This window comes from Musca autumnalis, unplaced genomic scaffold (genome assembly GCF_047663935.1).
Source record: "Musca autumnalis isolate F117 unplaced genomic scaffold, ASM4766393v1 scaffold_5, whole genome shotgun sequence".
Classification (NCBI taxonomy): domain Eukaryota; kingdom Metazoa; phylum Arthropoda; class Insecta; order Diptera; family Muscidae; genus Musca; species Musca autumnalis.
Genome location: NW_027412088.1, coordinates 77,153,145 through 77,171,167, shown reverse-complemented (window position 1 = coordinate 77,171,167; position 18,023 = coordinate 77,153,145). Strand labels below are relative to the sequence as shown.

At 33.4% G+C, this 18,023-nt stretch overlaps 3 protein-coding genes across 5 annotated transcripts; 2 read left to right on the top strand and 1 right to left on the bottom strand.

Annotated features, from left to right (window-relative positions):
• Positions 1 to 3,516: 3,516 nt before the first annotated feature.
• On the bottom strand, positions 3,517 to 12,458 carry Pabp2 (poly(A) binding protein nuclear 1). Of its 2 annotated transcripts, none has more exons than XM_073991378.1 (6): positions 12,329 to 12,458; positions 11,843 to 12,195; positions 7,242 to 7,640; positions 7,035 to 7,174; positions 6,897 to 6,961; positions 3,517 to 4,469 (listed from the first exon to the last, which is right to left on the bottom strand). In XM_073991378.1, exons 2-5 carry the CDS (start codon positions 11,933 to 11,935, stop codon positions 6,922 to 6,924), a joined length of 672 nt encoding a protein of 223 aa, XP_073847479.1. In that variant the 5' UTR covers positions 11,936 to 12,195; positions 12,329 to 12,458; the 3' UTR covers positions 3,517 to 4,469; positions 6,897 to 6,921. The 2 variants fall into 2 exon arrangements, with proteins under 2 accessions (XP_073847479.1, XP_073847478.1); XM_073991377.1 differs by having other exon boundaries at positions 6,897 to 6,964; positions 12,329 to 12,453.
• LOC141406184 (uncharacterized) lies at positions 12,154 to 15,853 on the top strand. Its single transcript, XM_073991379.1, has 4 exons — positions 12,154 to 12,288; positions 12,450 to 12,704; positions 13,608 to 13,973; positions 15,837 to 15,853. The coding sequence occupies exons 2-3, from the start codon at positions 12,542 to 12,544 to the stop codon at positions 13,925 to 13,927; spliced, it is 483 nt and encodes a 160-aa protein (XP_073847480.1). The 5' UTR covers positions 12,154 to 12,288; positions 12,450 to 12,541; the 3' UTR covers positions 13,928 to 13,973; positions 15,837 to 15,853.
• On the top strand, positions 12,159 to 17,295 carry Pbp49 (proximal sequence element A Pbp49). Of its 2 annotated transcripts, none has more exons than XM_073991373.1 (2): positions 12,159 to 12,288; positions 15,837 to 17,295. In XM_073991373.1, exon 2 carries the CDS (start codon positions 15,850 to 15,852, stop codon positions 17,134 to 17,136), a length of 1,287 nt encoding a protein of 428 aa, XP_073847474.1. In that variant the 5' UTR covers positions 12,159 to 12,288; positions 15,837 to 15,849; the 3' UTR covers positions 17,137 to 17,295. The 2 variants fall into 2 exon arrangements, with proteins under 2 accessions (XP_073847474.1, XP_073847477.1); XM_073991376.1 differs by lacking the exon at positions 12,159 to 12,288 and adding an exon at positions 13,923 to 13,973.
• Positions 17,296 to 18,023: the final 728 nt, after the last annotated feature.

Here is an 18,023-nt window from a genome sequence, read left to right as displayed (position 1 = left end):
AATTTTTGCAGAAACTTTTCTTAAAAATCATACAGTATCTACATCGCTTAGTGATAGTAATACTATCAGAGAGGTAATGAACGGTGTACATGATATAAATATTTCGATACCTGAACCATCAAGATTAAAATTCACAACAATAGATAAAGTAAAAAAATTAATTAAAAAACTAAAGAACAAGAAAGCACCAGGAGTTGACGAAATTAGCAATAAATGCTTAAAAATGCTTCCTAGGAATGCAATCAAATATCTGACAAAAATTCTCAATGCCTGTCTAAAACACTGCTATTTTCCTCGAGAATGGAAACTTTCTAAAGTTATACCAATCCGAAAAGTAAACAAATCTTGTGACGATCCGAAATCATACAGACCAATAAGTTTGCTATCATCCGTCAGTAAGATATACGAAAAAATTATACAGGAAATGCTGAATGAGTTTATCGAAAGAAATGATATTTTACCACATCAACAATTCGGTTTTCGAAGGCAGCATAACACTTGCCAACCACTTGTAAAAATCAGAAACATGGTTAAAAACAATTTCAATGAGTCATTGTCAACAGGCATGGTACTATTAGATATAAAAGCGGCGTTTGACGGAGTTTGGCATAACGGCCTTATATATAAGATGAAGAAATTTGGGTTTCCTCTTCAACTCATTAAAATTGTAAGCAGTTACCTTGATCGTCGACGATTTTGCGTACATATTGGAAAAACTAAATCTAGAATTGTGCATATACCAAATGGTTGCCCGCAAGGTTCCTGTATATCCCCAATTTTATATAATATATTTACTGCCGATATACCCCATATAGAAAACTGCACTGTTTCTGTATTTGCTGATGACACTTCATTATTAAGTGCTGGGCTTTATTCAAATATCATATCTCGTCATCTCCAACAAGGACTAAATACATTAAATGACTATTTTAAAAAATGGAAAATCATGGTAAATCCAGAAAAAACCCAAGCCATTTATTTTTCCCGCAAACGAAAACCATGCTTTTTGCCACAATCCCCACTTCTTTTCCTCGGTCACAACATAGAATGGAAAGTCAATGTGAAATATTTGGGAGTCATTCTTGACAGAAAACTAATCTTTGCTGATCATATATCTTATATCGTCAATAAAATAAATAAAATCATACGAATTATGTACCCATTAATAAATCGAAAATCGGACCTGAATATTGAAAACAAAAAACTTATTTTGAAATCAATATTTTTGCCAATAATTTTCTATTGCGCACCTCTTTTCTCACCAGCGGCAAATAATCACATAAAGAAATTTCAAGTGATTCAAAACAAGTTACTGAAATTAATTTTCAATCTCCCATGGCATTATTCAACACAACGGCTCCATGCACTGTCTGGATTCCATCTCGTCAAAGACAAAATCGAAATATACAGAACTAACTTTGATAATCGATGTATTTCTTCGTGTTATGTCCATATTAATGAACTTGTTTCATAAATGGATTTATATCCACCCCTTCTAGTCAACTAAATTTAAGGTTTTATTTTTTTTCCTTACATAAAAATTACAGTATGAATAATCATTGCTCATTATGTTATTAACTAAATATAATATTTAAGCAGAAAAGGAAATAGTATTTTCTAAACTCTTTGTATTCTTATTTGTAACACTGATTGTACTCGAAATGTCAAATAAATAAACAAACAAACAAACAAATACAATTTCTTAGCTGATGGCCTTTGTAGCCAAAGCTACTCTCTTATTAACTTTGTATTTACTACTAGTTAATGTAATAAATAAATAATAAATACAATTTCTCAATTTTCAAGAAGGTTAACCCTGCAAAAGGCTATAATATAAACATGACCTTTTTTATGAATTTAATCCTTTCTATTGTGGCTTGTTCGTGAAATATGCCATGCCAAGGTGGTGGTTAAGATACCATTCCACTGGGTTATTGAAGATGCCATCCAAAATGATTTAGATCTTTTAGGGGTCACAGTATTGTAAAAAGAATGGGCGAAGGTGGTAAAAAGGTGACATATAACTTGCACTGATGCTTGAATAGAATCTTTGGCATCGAATATTTTGCTGGGAACCTTAGCGAACAAAGAACAATACAAAGGCACTTAAGATATGTCACTTATCATCTTGAGTGGCCCCAAAGTTTTGAAGTACCTACAAAAAAAATTTAGAAAGGTGTTGCTCCTGATTGGATCCTCTTCCATTCCTGTTTTCATCATATGATTCTGAACCGCTTCCCATATCTGAAAAATTTTGGCCAACTTCAACTCCACCTCCAAATTACGCCAAACTCGATTGAGGTCTTCCTTGCTTCATTGATACACGTATAGTTGCCAAAAGAATTTCTAATTGTTTTTTATTTGTTACCTTTAACGTAAAACACAAATAAATACAATTGATTATCATTGCAAAAGATTCGTTTCTTGTCGATTTTTTCTATAAAAAATGTCTATAGATACATTTTTTTGTTCAACTCACCTTGATTTCTGTGGTGAGAGAAAATTGCCTCACATTCTCACTTTTTTGACATTTATGATAGCTACTTTTCTCACGAACGTAAGTTTTGTTCTCCCTTATGATGTTTGTAATAAGGGAGGAGGCGAGAGTGAGAAAACTCACGGTGAGATGATGTTCATGATTGGGCTGAATATTTAAGTATACAGACTTTCAGGCAGGTATTTGAATTTTGTTTCTAGATTTGTACGCGAATTTGAAACAATGGGCAAAAAATGTAACTGAAATGAAATAGAATGATAGAGAATAGAAAATTTGCTATGCTTTGAATGTATACTGATCGTTGAACCCTTTACTTTTCATTCATGTTTTGCAGTTTTTCTAAAAAAGCCCTGCATTTTTAAATTTTGTATTTTGTCTATCATCATTTATTTCGATAAATCGTCACCATAAATGCCCAAAGAGGTAACCCACAAAACCAAAATTTTACAGGAGATGCAAAAAACGTTATAAAATGAAAAACTGTTTTATAGAATATCAATCCTATGTGGGCGAGTATTTGGGGTATTATCAAGCCTGTACGAATGGGAGTAAGTAACGAAACTAAAACCGCGAAAACGCTTGGTTTTGTGATCCGTCATTACAACAATATCTGCAATGTTATCCCATTTTCCGAAATGCCATTTCTTGTATAGGATCATTATTTTTGAACGCAGAAGCTTGAAATTTTACCAAAGCATGTGTTTACCATTATTTATGTATGAGATTCCATCAAAAAACGACTTCGGGAATTTATGGTGACGAAATGCTCTCATTTGTTAAAGATGGGACATATTTTATCGTTGTTCGGAGAGTATTTCTACTTGAACAATGTAGAAAAATTGTCGTTCGTTCTCAGAATTTTGTATTGGGAATCAAGTAATTTATTCGCATTTGAGGGTGGAACAACGAATAGTGAACGAACGACGTACCGTGGAAGCGGGCTATAAGCAGCATTTAAACCACAAAAAATTATACTTACTTTATTTTGAAACCATAACTAAATGAAAATACGTTATTAATTGTTTTTCATAATATTTTAATTATATTATTTTAGATTTATTTTTGTTTTTTTTTTCTATTATTATAATGATTTCTTGTTTTAATTGGCTTTTTTATATTTTATAGCAATGTATATATTTTTTTTTTCTTCTTTTTGTTTTTGTTTTCTCATAAAAATGTTTGTTCAGTTTTTTATGTGTGCTCTTTCTTATTTTTTATTTTCTCCATATTTTTGCCTTATCTTCATTCTTCTTCAAGTCATCTTTTCTTCTTCATCTTGTTATTTTTTCAAGCATTCTCATTTTTTGTTAGGTTCTTCTTTCTATTATTCTTTTTTCATGAGGGCTCTCTTTTCTTGACATCTTTTTTCTTCTGGGATTTTCTCTTTTTTGATCCATTTTTTTCTGTGTGTATAAATCATTTTTTCGTATCCCTTTTTTCCATAAAAATTTTTTCGGCTTTTTTCATTTCTTATTTTTTCATTTTGGTCTTCTTTTTGTTATTTTTCTTTTTTAATGTATTTTGTTGTTTTTTATGGTTTTTTGGTTAAAATAAAAAGGATTTACAGTATATGGTTGGTATATAGGTTTGATGATCATTCAAAAAACATTATTAGCCACATTCATATTTAATCGGTTGTACTTATGGGATTTATTTTGAAAAGTTTTCATCTTTTTCTGTGTGTTTTTTCTAGCAAGAAGTTCGAAGAATGTCATTTGTCTTTTGCTTTTTTATTTGCTTCTTTTGAGATTTTTTCGGTAGAGTCTTGTTGTCTTCTTCTTTTGTTCTTGATTATATTTTTGTATCTTCTTCTTTTTTTGCATTATTTTGTCCCATCTTTTCTTTTGGCATATACACATTTCAATAAGTATTCTTTTTTGCTTATTTTCGGATCATTTTTTATTTAATATTTTTTTGAAGAATGGCAACAATTATAATGTTTTTTGAAATCATTATATATTGTAAAAAAAATCTGAAATCAAATTAATATTTTTTGAAAACGAAATTCAGTATACAAACAACATAAAAAATATACTATGAATATGTACATAATGTATTGTATGTATATAGAGGGGGATGCTTAAAGGTTTTAAAATATTATGGGCCACATTTGAAATGTTGCTGTGAAATGCAATAGAAAATTTATAGCAATGCAGTAGGCAATAATGGTATTAGTATGTGAATAATTAAATATTTGAAAATACGGGAATACATATTATTTAATAGTTAGATATCCCATAAATTGGAATTGTAAATTGTAAAATAGTATAAATAATAAAATAGTCATGAATAATTCTGTTCCTATAACAAGTTTATAAAGGCGCCTAAAAGTATGCTACACTTTAACGTTTTTAAAACATTTTTCTAAACGAATCTTTCTAATCAATACACGACGATGCTATGGAGTTGGTTGGGTTAGGTTGTGAAGAGGGGCGATGAAAATCGCCGCATATCCGTATGAACATACACTTAAACCATAATAGACCGGTTGTGCGCTCTAGTCTGGAGTAGGTTAAATGCCTATCATTTTAGAAACTCTGAGCCATTGACAAAATCCCTTAAGTTTTTAAAACTCGTTTGCTCTAATTTGGTTAAGTTACACTGTCTAACACTGAAAATGCAAACAACTTCTAGTCGGCATTTTCTGAAAGTACATATTGAGACTACAAAACCCCTAGTTGGGTTTCGTGTTTTTAGATCGGGTTCGGATTTTATGGCCTCATCTGTATGGGGCTAAAATTACCCTTTTTCTATTGATCCGGGCTTTATCTCAGAAACTAATAAGAATTTAGGTTTGCGGTCTTCAGCAATATTGTAGGCCTAAAGTAGTAGAACTTAAGTGTCAAATAGATTAACTAGGAAAAACCGCACCTAACGCATCAAAATTGATAAAATATTGGAAAATTTACACAATTTCTGGAGTTATGGTCAGTAACAGCCAAATTATTTAGAGTTGAACCATGTAACCTTTCACAAAATATTTCCAAATAATGTGCTCAGCAATTGTTCAGAACATTCTGAAACTGTAAAATACTTATTTCATGTTGATTAGGCGGTATTTCATATCATGCTTTGTACAATACATATTTCAAACAACGTCCACACAGCCTGTTTATTCTCATATTTGAGATTTCAATGCATTGTTGCTATATTTTTGAAATTGTCATTGAAAACTGTGCTAGAAACAACGCGATAGAGGCATTTTACTACAATAATATATATGTTCATAAGAGTTATGTATTACAGTCCGGCGAATATTTTTCCCAAAGATAACATTACGAAAAATTTAACCGTTAATAGTTCGTTCTTTGTTTTGTCCTCATCTGGGTTTCCCTATAGAATTTTGGTGTTTATCTCTATCTCCTCATTATTCCAAAGGGATAAAGTCATTATTTACCCATTTTTTAACTCTAAGAGTGCAACGTTTAAGTACCTGGGATTGCCTAGGCTATATGGTCTATGACCTGCTTCTAATCCCTTCCCTTTTAAAAGGGGTACACACGATCATTTTTGACTGTCAGTTTTGCTCAAATAATCGGTTGTTTGCCAGTGTGGCCGTTCATTTTTGTCAGTCATCAGGCAAACGCAAAATATTTTGTAGTTGCTGGACAGTTTGACATTTATCGATATTTCCGAAAAATCGACAGTCAAAACTGATCGTGTGTATCCCGCTTTACCTCTAATCTCTACCTGCGTAGAAGCATAGATTTGATGCTGGGTTGGCAGTCGCTGGCCGAAACACTTTGTTTTAGGGTCATTCCGGTACGAAAGAACCTCTGACATGATATTGTACAAGCCCTAACTGGTGTAGTCCTCATTACGCCGCTAATACTTAAGCACCACATTTTTTACTTTTTTGATGTATTTTCACATTACATGTTTGAAACTCATTTCCTTAGCGGCACCTAAGCTATATTTTTTTCTTAAATAGGCGGCCTTCGGCTTTCTACTATGGACAGGTGCTAATCTCGGCTAAACGAGCAGTATATAACTTCATTTTAAATCCCAGTATACATCAACTAAAATGCTTGAACTTCCGACCTAAATCATACAGCAAAGAGATCTTTCGTGAAAGCCGTTAACAATAACAGCATTGCCCACCATCATATATCACCAAGACATTACTAAATCATGGCTTGAACGTTTTGTGAGGTGAAAATTTTGGAATTACTTGAATTTACGTTAACATCGACACGGAATGCCTTAACTTGCTTTTTTGCTGCAATGGTACAGGGTCTCATTCGAATTTATCAGTAAAAGTATTTAGCTGTAATTTGTCTCTTCCTCACAAATATTTTCTTTATAAACTTCCCCCACAAACTTGTTCCCCGAATAAACAACATGCACAACACAACAAACAAAAGCCATGATAAACAACAAAAACAAATATATTACTCACCATTAAAAGTAGGTAAGAATATTAATCAGTAAGGAGCATAATAATTGACACGTCCACGATAACCTCTTCTAGAACCAATGATAAAAATGCATAAGAAAAGGTTTGAGGAAAAATAGATTTTTATATGCGATTACTTACATAGGGCGACGTGCACCACGGAAGGTAGTTGTGTGACAGCAGGCTCTTGAAATGCGTGAACCACCACGACCACGAAAACTGCCGCGTGGAAAACGATTGGTTGTTGATAAACCGGGACGGTTAGTACGCTTAGACATAACCTACAACAACAAAAATGCATTTAGAATTTTGGCATATAATATAAACAAAATTCAATTTCTTTCTTACCTTAATTTGTCGGCCACGAAACAGTGTCTCATTCATGGCCAGTGCAGTCTCAACAAATTCTTTGGAACCAAATTCAATATATGCAAATCCCTTGGGATGTCCATCAGCCTTATTACATAAAATCGTTACACGATTTATTGTACCACAACCATGGAAATGGGCTTCCAATTCCTCAGCCGAGGCACCATAATCAACATTGCCAACATACACCGAACGTGTATCAATCTCTTGTTTCTCTTCCAATGACAATGGCACCGTAGCCAAGCCTGTGGTAGACCCAGCCATTTGTTTGTCTACCTCTGTTTGCATTTGTTTAATTTTTTCTGCTTCTTCTTCCATTTCTTTGACACGAGCTTTTATAGCCTCTAATTCGGGATCAATTTGCATATTTGTATCGTCCTGTTGTAAGATATTGATGATGACCACAAATAAAATTAATGAACTGATTTAAAAAATCAATAAAGGCAAAACACAAATTTCCAAAAAAATAAAACTGAAAATTGTTTAAAACGAATTGCACAAAATTCTAGAGCGGTTGGCTGCTTGTTTTATGATTCACGCCCTTTAGTGAAAGAAGTATCTGTAGTGTCTTCTTGATGCAAGTTTAGTTTCAAATAAAAATCTATGTTAACAAATATTCAAACCAAGAAGAAAGAACAATGGAAATTGGGGTTTTATATGCTGCTTATGATTATGTCGCCGCAGCAGCAGAAGCAGCATACAGACACAAAATAGCAATATGGGAATTTGGCGTGTGGCGTCTCTCTTTTTGAAGAGTCGTCGTGTGTTGCCAGACAGAATATGCAATGTGGGGAAATATGAAAAATGTTGTGGGGGATGGGATTCTACAATGCGCAGTATAGAGCTTTAGATTTAACATTAAACATGGCTAATGCCTAAATTTGCCTCAGAATTGCTTGGTTTTAGCGAACTATTTGACAATTAATTGATTGGTTATCCTAAATGAGCCCCAACATATGCCAGAAAGAACACTTCTTTTGTTTGGTGAATAAAAAAGTGAAACAGAATTTATTAGAAAATCTTACTTGTCATTGTTTGGTAGGATGATAAGTAAAGGTTTCATATTAGCCCCAACTATCTCTCCTACAAACCGCATGTACAATTGTCAGTTGTAAATATGGACTTAGTATACCCTATTAACATGTTGAATGAAGTCCATGGTTCCGAAATTCTGGTGAGGCAACATCACATTTTAAGCCTCGAAAACTTCATGTGAGTACCATTTGGCCTAACTTCACAATGCGCTAATCAATGCCCCCACTACGAAGTGTGTAGTATACCAATTCGTTCACATGTATTTGAACAAGTCTGGCCTACGCGCGACCTGTCGTTTTTTGTATTTTCATTACCCATATCCCGGGAAGTATGGACTTCCCTTAGATAAAAAAAATCTGGGGTAAAAATTTCAAAGAAATCCTTCTTAACCCCAACATTTTCGTATAAATGGTAATATTTCCACATTAGCCGACCTTCGACCAGGGATTTAAGACTTTCTCCTATGGACGGGCGCAAAAATCAGCTACGGGAACTAGATTTTGTATTCCGCAAGAATATTCATGATTGGGCTGCTTATACATTATGAGTTTGTCCCAAAAATAGCCGGCCTTCTGAAAGGAATTTAAGACTTGCACGGCTACGAGATTTTTTGGAACATTGAAGTCCTTATCTGGGGATGTATGGACTTCTCAAAGATGAAATAATTATTCAGGACACTAAAATTTCAGAAGAATCGTTGGGTCGTAAAAACGATTATGCTACTGTTTGATTCCTAATAGTTCGGGACTTGTGATTCTTGGTGGGAATTGGTTATTTACATTAGTCCATGTGTACTAGAAACTTTGGAGGTAATTCTGAACGTAAATTTAAATACGGCAGAAAGACTAAACTCACCGGGGAGTTTTCATTCAGAATAACCCCATTTTAGTAGGTGTCAGCCAAAAATACAAACCCTTAGAATATAAATGGCCGGCGATAAGCCTACTCTTATTACATTTTTCCTCCCTGCTGTCAACACTGTTGGGGTGCATGGCGGTGGAGCCCATTTTTCTGGAATTCCCTTTGACACAGTCAATCAATATACCTTCAACAGATGTTAAAGGGTCTATCAAAGAACCCTCTTATCATTTATAGCGAACAAATTGGAGAATTTTGGTATTCCTCTCTCTCTCTTTCATGGAAAATAAAAAAAGACATCACTACAAGATTGAGGAACATTCCTAGTCTGACTATAATCGCCGATCGATTTGAAAATTTCACCATAGATAGATCTCGAGGCATTGATTATGAAAATAAAAAAATTTGCCGGCGGTCATAACCGGTTATCAGATTATTTGAACCGAAATTTCGGGTAAAAAAACGGATATATAACCGGGTATTCTGGGCCGATATGGGTATCAAAAGAAAGCTTAGGAAAACACCTATCCAGAAATGTAATATTTCCAGCTGTATGTAAACCGGTTACAATGCTAGAGCAAATTTTGGGAACGCAGGCAAAAGTTTCTTTAAAATTGTAAGTTTTCTTAAGAAGGCGGCCTTCGGCCGGGGATTTCAGACTTTCTCCTATGGTGCAAATTTCGGCTACGCTGACAACAGTTTCTTTAAAATTGTAAGTTTTTTCCTTAATAATTTAATAATTAACAGAATTTTTAAGAAAAAATATAGTAAAAATACAAACCGGGTTTAGTATCTTAACAGAAAATAAATCATTAAAAATGTGATATTTTAAGCTTTCATTTGATACACATATCATAAAACCCGGTTTTTACGCGTAATTTCGTTTCAAATAATCGGATAACCGGTAAAGACCACCGATAAAATTTTATATTTTCGTAATCAAGACATCGAGATCAATCTTTGGTAAAAATTTCAGATTTATTCGACAGTTATAGCTAAATTAGGAATAAGCCAAGATTGATATCCCAGGATTATAAGAAGGTAATTACCCAATATGTTCCTGAAAATATAACACCGGTAATGCATATTTCTTTTGCACTGAGCCTAAATCTTCTTTTAACAGTTTAAACGTCTTTGACGTTGTAAAAACTATCTGCCACGTGGAATGACAGAAACAGAAATTTCTGCATGCTAGGTCCAACCAAGTGGCTCTAAAAATAATAAACTCAAGACAGCAACTTCATGTCGTTTTGGTCTGATGGAATTATACTCAATGATCAGCATTAGGATATTAATCTAAACTTCAGCTACCATTCTTAACCCAGACAATTGTTTCCACTTTTTGTACCATAAATGAAACAAGTCTATTTTAAGCGCTCCAATTTTTAAGAATTCCATCAATTGTCAGTAACATTTTCAGAAATTGAAGGACCATAACTTCAGAATTTTTTTCCTGTCAGCACATCAGGAACAATTTGAATACTCTACCAGCTGACGGAAAAAATCGGAAATTTTTTTTAAATTGTAAGTTTTTTCTAAGTAGCCGGCCTTTGGCCTGGGATTTAATGGGCCGATTCCGTACAGCGAGGCGAGTCGTGTCGCGTCGCCAAATGCAATTTTTCGATTCCGTATGGCAATATCGCCTGACGTCGTCAAATTTTGTCGCCGAAATGTTCATTTTCCGGCGACAACAAATTAGCTGTCGCCGTACATTTTTACTAACGAATAAAAATAAAATAAAAATAACTTGTTATCGACGATTATTTTCTATCGCTGTACGTAGTACATTTTTTAAATTTTGTCACAGAGACGATAGACGACGCGACATGACTCGCCTCGCTGTACGGAATCGGCCCATAAGACTTTCTCCTATGGACAGTAGCCAATTTAGGGCACGAAAACAACATTTCTTTTAATTTAAATTTTTTTTTCTTACTTTAACAAGGGAATTTTCGGAACTTCAGGGAGCCCATATCTCGGGAAGTATGGACTTCCCCCCAACAAACTTTACATTTTTGTAATCAGGACATAAATATCTACCTGTGGTAAACATTTCAGATTTTTCCGCCAGCTGGTAGAGTATTCTATTTATGCCGCACGTCAAATACTACCTTTAGTGAAATTCAGAACAATTCGTGTGGAGTCGCTATGCTGAATACACTATGCCTTATCTTAATTTTATTCTGAGTATTTTAAGACATTGAGCAACCTTAACAATATTTCAAATAAGTACAAAAACGTGTTCCTTTTCCAACCTAAATAAATGTCTAACAATTATTACTATTCTCCCGCCATTTTCATCCCAGCAATAAAAGAAATAAAATTCCCTCAAAGAAAAACCTAACCTCATTTTCATTCGCCCAAACACACTTCACGCCAAAACAGGCATGTACCCGAAAGACCAAATGACCGCCTGCTGCATGCTGATTTCATTCAACCAAGGGAAAAAAGCAACAAATCGTCATCTGGTAACTCCAAAAGTTTTAACAACAGATACATCAATTTATGGGATACACGTAAAAGCGGTGACTTTTTTTTCGTTGTGCAGCTTAAAACTTGTTTAGTTCCTTTCATTTCTTGTTTTTCTTCTTCGTCATTCATGTGTGTGGCGATGCTGCTCCTGTTTGTCAACTTCTTTTGCTCTGTTTTTAAGAACTAGTTTTTTGGCGTTTTTCCAATTCTCTTACCTCGTTTATCAGTTCCGATTCATTTTCGCCATTAGCTTCATCCAAATTCTCCAATAGTTGATCTTCATTCAAGGATAAATCTTCATCGGCCATTTTGCTAGTGTTTCTTGTTAAATTTATTTTTCTAAAAAGTTAGTATTTTATTAAATTTCTTGTTTTAGATGAACGGCGCGTCCCTCCCGTCGTCTTTCGCTTTTTGTTTTATTACAAATGACGTTGTACTTTTTTTTTTCCTTCAAGTCTTCTCTTATTTCTTCTTTTCTTTTTGTCTTTTCTATTCTACACCGATTTTCACAAAATGGTGGTAGTAGTGGTGGTAGTTGACGTTTGTAAAAGGTTGGCAATAATAAAAACTGTGTGTGGGGTAAAAGTGAGAAAAACACAGAAATTATAGATTAAATTTGAATAAAATATTTCAACTTTTTCACAAAATATTGGTATCAACGGTAAGCTATGTACAATATAGTTTTTGATGCACTCATTTACCAATTATAAAAAAGTATTTTTTTATTATTTTTCTCCAAAAATATTTTATTCCGCCTTTCCAACGACAAACGCACACAAACGTAAATTAATCTCGTTGTCCTATTGTTGTTTGCTTCGACAGTTCGTGTGTGGCATATCTGTATATACAACTCTGTGCAACAGTGAAACCTGAATATACTCTCTCAAAAAAGCATAAGTGATTAAACGTACAAAATGAGTGATGATTCGGATTACGAAGAAGAAGAGTATTTAGTGTTTGCTGATTTTAAAAACCAAATTTTACCAAAAGAATTATCTGATGAGAATTCAGCAATAAAGATAATTGGAATAGAAACAAAAAACCCTGTGGCAGAAATAAATGGCAATATTTTTAAAGGTTTGTATAAAGTGCAACAACATAATTCCATTTTATATTAACCTTAAATTTGGTTTATGAAACTTTTAAGAAATCAACTAGATTTAAACTGTCAATTCCTTTGCGTATACGTCAAATAAAAACTCATTTGAAATCCATTGGATTTCATTTGACGTTTAAGCAATGGAATTGGCAGTGGAAATCGAGTGTATTTCGTAAATGTAAACTTACTATTGGTTTAGACTATACACTTATACGATGACTAATGGGTACTTTACACGATATGTATTTTACATATGGGTTGTCACTTTGCGTATACATTTTGTATATAAAAAGTGACAACCCATATGTAAAATACATATCGTGTAAAGTACCCATAATGGGTACTTTACACGATATGTTATTTTACATATGTGCTGTCACTTTGCATGCACATTTTGTATATACAAAGTGACAACCCATATGTAAAAAACATGTCGTGTAATATACCCATGAGTGCATTATCTCGATTTATTTGGCATTTATTGTATGAAAAAAGACAACTTAAATCCACTGGATTTGCTAAAACAAGCATAGTCCAAATGGGGAATAATATAAGCATGGTTTAAACTCGATATAGTAAATCCCCAGGGGCCTATACAAGGTCGGCCAGTTAGACTACTTTTGACAATAAACATATGGTCTGTTCCAGTACTGCAGGAATCTACTAATTTTTACTATTTTTTCCGATAACATAAAGGGAAAAAATGTTATCGTAGTAAAAATAGTAGCTTCTTGCAGGTTCTGGAACAGAGCAATAATAGATATTACATTATTTTGACAACTATATAGTCAGCACGGCTTACTGCCCTACCTTATATGGACCTTTGTAATACTTTTAACAATTTTACAAAAATCATAATTAACAATTTAAAATTCCAATAGGTACTTACGATTTTGTGATGGGAACGGATGTATTTTTCGAAAAAGACGATGACGCCCCACCTGAAGATCCCCTATACGAAGCTACATGTCGACAAAAATATAAAATTTTTGGTAAAACTAATAAAGTTATAAATTTCGAAAGAATGTACGTTGAAAGTTTAAAAGAAACAGATCAACAGATGGCCGATGCAGAGGCGGACACATCTACAGAAGCTCAATCAGATGATAATGGCATGAAATTAAATATAACTTATGATGACGCAATTAAACAATTTCCTAGTGTCAACGATCCTCAGTGGAAGGAAAAAGATTTATTTTGAAGCTGTGTCTGTAATAAACGCAAGCAATTATCAATAAAATCGTAAAGTACAAATAAAATTTCAGTTATTTTTTTTATTTCATAATATAATAGTGGGAGAGTTTCGCAAATAAGAACTACTAGTGCTCATAGTGGTATCAGAGTTATATTGCAGATTCTCTAACACTTTTTTTAGTTACCGACAAAAATCGGTATTTGTACTTTTAATTCATAATTTCGCGTTTTAATTTTAACGATTGTTGTCGGTAACTCAGAAAATGAGTTAGAGAATCACAATATTGATGGCAATCTGTAATATAACTCTGATATCACAAAAATGAGCTTACAATGGAATCCACAAGGTCGGCGGAACAGAGGGCGCCCTCGGTGGAAGTAGAACTCCAATCAAAGGGAAAAAACATGGTCCGAAAACATACGAATGACACAAGACCGCTAATACAAAAAAAGATTTTCGCATTGGCGTGAGACAAATTCAACCAATAAAGTATGCTCTGTTCCAGAATCTACTAATTTTTACTATAATAACAATTTTCCTTTATGTTATCGGAAAAATTATTAGATTATTGCACTTATGGAACAGATGAATAACACTGTGCAACATTTATGAGCCAATCGCGTGCAAACAACTTCTGTCCAGAATTTTCTGAAAGTAGAGGACCAATAGGCAAAAACCATATTTGGGTTTTGTTTTCTTAGATCGGGTTCGGTTTTTATGGTCTCATCTAAACATGGTTAAAGATCGAATTTTTAAAACAAATCGGGGCTGTACCTCTGAAACCAGTACGAATCTTGTTTTGACATCTACAGCAAACTTGAAAATAAGAGCAAGAAGAAAATATTTGGAGGAATAGTGAACTCGAAAACTGCATTTATTGCCTTAAATTTTATAATATATCTAAAAATTCTATATTTCGCAGCGTATCTCCCAAAATGTTTTTCTTAATGTTACCTTTTGGGAAAATATTCTCTGGAATGTAATACACAACTCCTCAGAACATTATATTTTTGTAAAATGCCTCTATTGCCTTGTTTATAGCAACTTTTTCAACAACAATTTGGTAAATATTTCAATAACTCATAGAAATCCCCAACATGAGAATAAACAGCCTGTGTGAACATTGTTTGAAATAAGTTTTGTAAAAGTTATGTTATGAAATACCATTTAAACAACGTGAAATAACAATTTTAGAGTTTCAGAATGTTCTGAAAAATTTATGGTCACATTATTTGGAAAATTTTTAGAATGCTTACTTGTTTCAACTTCCAACAGTTTAGTTGTTACTGACCAGAGTTTCAGAAATTATGTAAACTTTTCTATATTTTAACGAGTTTGATGCGCTAGATGCAGCTTTTCCTAGTTCATCTGTTTGACACATAATTTGTACTACTTTAGGGCTACAATATTGCTGAAGACGGCAAAGCAAAATTCTTATTAGTTTCGGAGTTAAGGGTCCAATCACTGGAAAAAAGGCTCATTTTAGGTCGGTTTAGATGAGGCCATAAAATCTAAACCCGATCTAAGAACACAAAACCCAATTAAGGTTTTTGTAGTCTCAATATGTACTATCAGAAAATGCCCATTAGAAGTTGTTTGCATTTCCAGTGTTGCACAGTGTAATTTAACTTGATAACCTTTTAAACAGGTTGGAAGTCCGTTGCTTTCCAAAGCCAAATTATATAAAAGGAAATTGCAATAGAATGCCTTAGAGGATCTAATATTCGATTATTTTGCATTGCCGAAACAAATTTTTTTTTTGTTTGATCTATGCATCTTAAAAGCTTAATTTAAAAAATAACTTTTCCTTATTAACCTGTCTTATCTATTTGGCAGCATTAAAAATAACTTTAAAAGTATAAACAAAAGACATCTAATTTTTTCACGTTTTTATTTATTTATTTTTTTTTTGCAGTTACAAATTCAACATGGACGAAATACTTGGCCAGGTTATGTTACCACCTACAAATTTTAAAAAGTTCCTATCTGAATATAAGAAAATGTTTAAAAAGCCTTATTACCTACCATGTGCAGATATTGATCTACAAAATGTTCTAAATTTCAATGATAAACGTTTTAAAAGTGTGGAAGAAAAGTGTTCTCTGACACATTTGGAACATGAAGATGATGCTAGAGTCGCCGAATTTGTACCCGGATTTTCAGAGGTTAAACGTGCACCTAATGTTGATATTCCAATGACTGAAATTACATTGAAATCGTATGCAATAGCCACAACGCTAAAAAAACCTCGAAGATATAACAATCCATTTAAAAGAAGTCCTGAACTATACTTTAACTATAGAAAATCCCTCAAAGAAAATATATCCGACTCAGTAGTTCTTCTACCAGAACAGCAACTTAAAATAATAATACGTCTATATAGGCCGCCACGTGTAACACATGCTGGCCGTAAAATAGAGAAGCCAGTTTTCTCACAAGAATTTGAATGTTTGGGAACGAATACCCTAGCTGAACTAAGAGATAAAATCTATTGTATTTGCAATAACAAACGTTTTTTTGACATCAGTGAAAATCCTGAAGCAGCTTTACCCACAAAAGAAACCGATCCAGGATATTTCTTTATAACCGATACATTTTATAATGACAAGAGAAATCCTTTAAATGCCGACTATTCGGAAACAATACGCAATTGGGCAAAGAAGGCAAAAGGTTTATCTAATTTAAAGTTCAAAGTGGCTCGTATGGAGGAAACTCGATTGATAGATTTAACAGTTAGTATGGGATTTCCGCAGCTGTATCAACATCATGGCAATTGTGAACATGTATTTGTCTTTTCCCAATTGGAAGTTGTAACCAATCCAACAAAACAATTAATAGAACTACACCATTATCCTCACATCAAATCGGTGAATCGTTTTACAGCCAGAGCATGTCATGTATGCAGTAAAGTGAATTATGTTTTTGTGGTGGTTGGAAGTACTCGTCTACTAAATGATCCGGCCTATTTATGCCGCAAATGTTTTATGTCCTATCATTATGTTGATGGAAAAAAAGTTGGAGAATTTCGTGCATATCGTTTAAATGATGATGCATGGCTCAATGCAGCTGAAGCTGAGGAACATAGTTTCCAGGGCGAAATGAACAGTGATGATGAGGCCAACGCTATGGATAGCATGTTAAATTCTGATTCAGATGGAGATATGGAAAATGAGATCTCTGTGAAAAAAGAAGTTGTACACTTTAAGGAAGAGTAAATTGGCTTATGCTCTGTTCCAGGACACTAAACTCTTAGTGTTCTTGAGATTTTGAAATTTTTTTCCTTTTAGCGTTAGAGCATTAATTGACCGAAAAATGTCCACGTTATAGTGACATGAAGAATGAAATAAAGGTAGTTTCTTATTAATTTTCAGAAATGTATTCGATTATGGATAGCAACCCAACTCCAGTTGCGTTGCCCACAGCAAATTTAGTAATAGAATTTTCTACTTCCGCATAAAAATTTATAATTTTTACAATTAAATTAATAGCTGAAGGTTCAAAACATCGATATTGATTGAATTTGCCAAAAATTTCCGTCTTTTTGCCCATTTTAATTGCATGAGTTTCTCTTCTGGCAACGCAACCACAGTTGAGTTGCCATCCATAATCGACCCATAAGCTTTAATTTAGTCTTAGGTTTGAGGGGATGTGCCGTATTCAATTTGACGTAAAACTGTATATATTTATGAAATGCATTGTACTATAACTGCCACTTCAAATTAAAACTCGTCTGAAATCCAATAGAATTCATATTGATTTCGTAAATGTGAACGTAGTTGGTCTGTTACAGAACATGCTCTGTTCCAGAACCTGCAAGAAGCTACTATTTCATACTACGATAACAATTTTTCCTTTATGATATCGAAAAAATAGTAAAAATTAGTAGATTCTTGTAGTTTTTGAACAGGCCAACTATTATGGTGCAAAAATCAAGTGGTGTTTATTTACTTTTGAAAATGGTCATAGTACGTTAGACTAGAGCTTTGTTCCTTTACTTTTTTAATGGTATGGGTGGTAAAAGAGAAAAGTGTCAAAATTGCTCTCTCATGAACATTTTTACCAGAAAAGTAAAGGAACGGAAAAATGGTAGATATGGCAGCAA

What these genes read in the sequence shown, in the direction of transcription:
- Pabp2 (XM_073991377.1), bottom strand. Translation starts at nt 11,935, where the DNA reads ATGGCCGATGAAGATTTATCCTTGAATGAAGATCAACTATTGGAGAAT. An exon ending in TTCGTGGCCGACAAATTAAG is followed by an intron (nt 7,175 to 7,241) that starts GTAAGAAAGAAA and finishes TTGTTGTTGTAG; the next exon opens with GTTATGTCTAAGCGTACTAA. An exon ending in CGTGGTGCACGTCGCCCTAT is followed by an intron (nt 6,965 to 7,034) that starts GTAAGTAATCGC and finishes CATTGGTTCTAG; the next exon opens with AAGAGGTTATCGTGGACGTG.
- LOC141406184 (XM_073991379.1), top strand. Translation starts at nt 12,542, where the DNA reads ATGAGTGATGATTCGGATTACGAAGAAGAAGAGTATTTAGTGTTTGCT. An exon ending in AAATGGCAATATTTTTAAAG is followed by an intron (nt 12,705 to 13,607) that starts GTTTGTATAAAG and finishes AAATTCCAATAG; the next exon opens with GTACTTACGATTTTGTGATG.
- Pbp49 (XM_073991373.1), top strand. Translation starts at nt 15,850, where the DNA reads ATGGACGAAATACTTGGCCAGGTTATGTTACCACCTACAAATTTTAAA.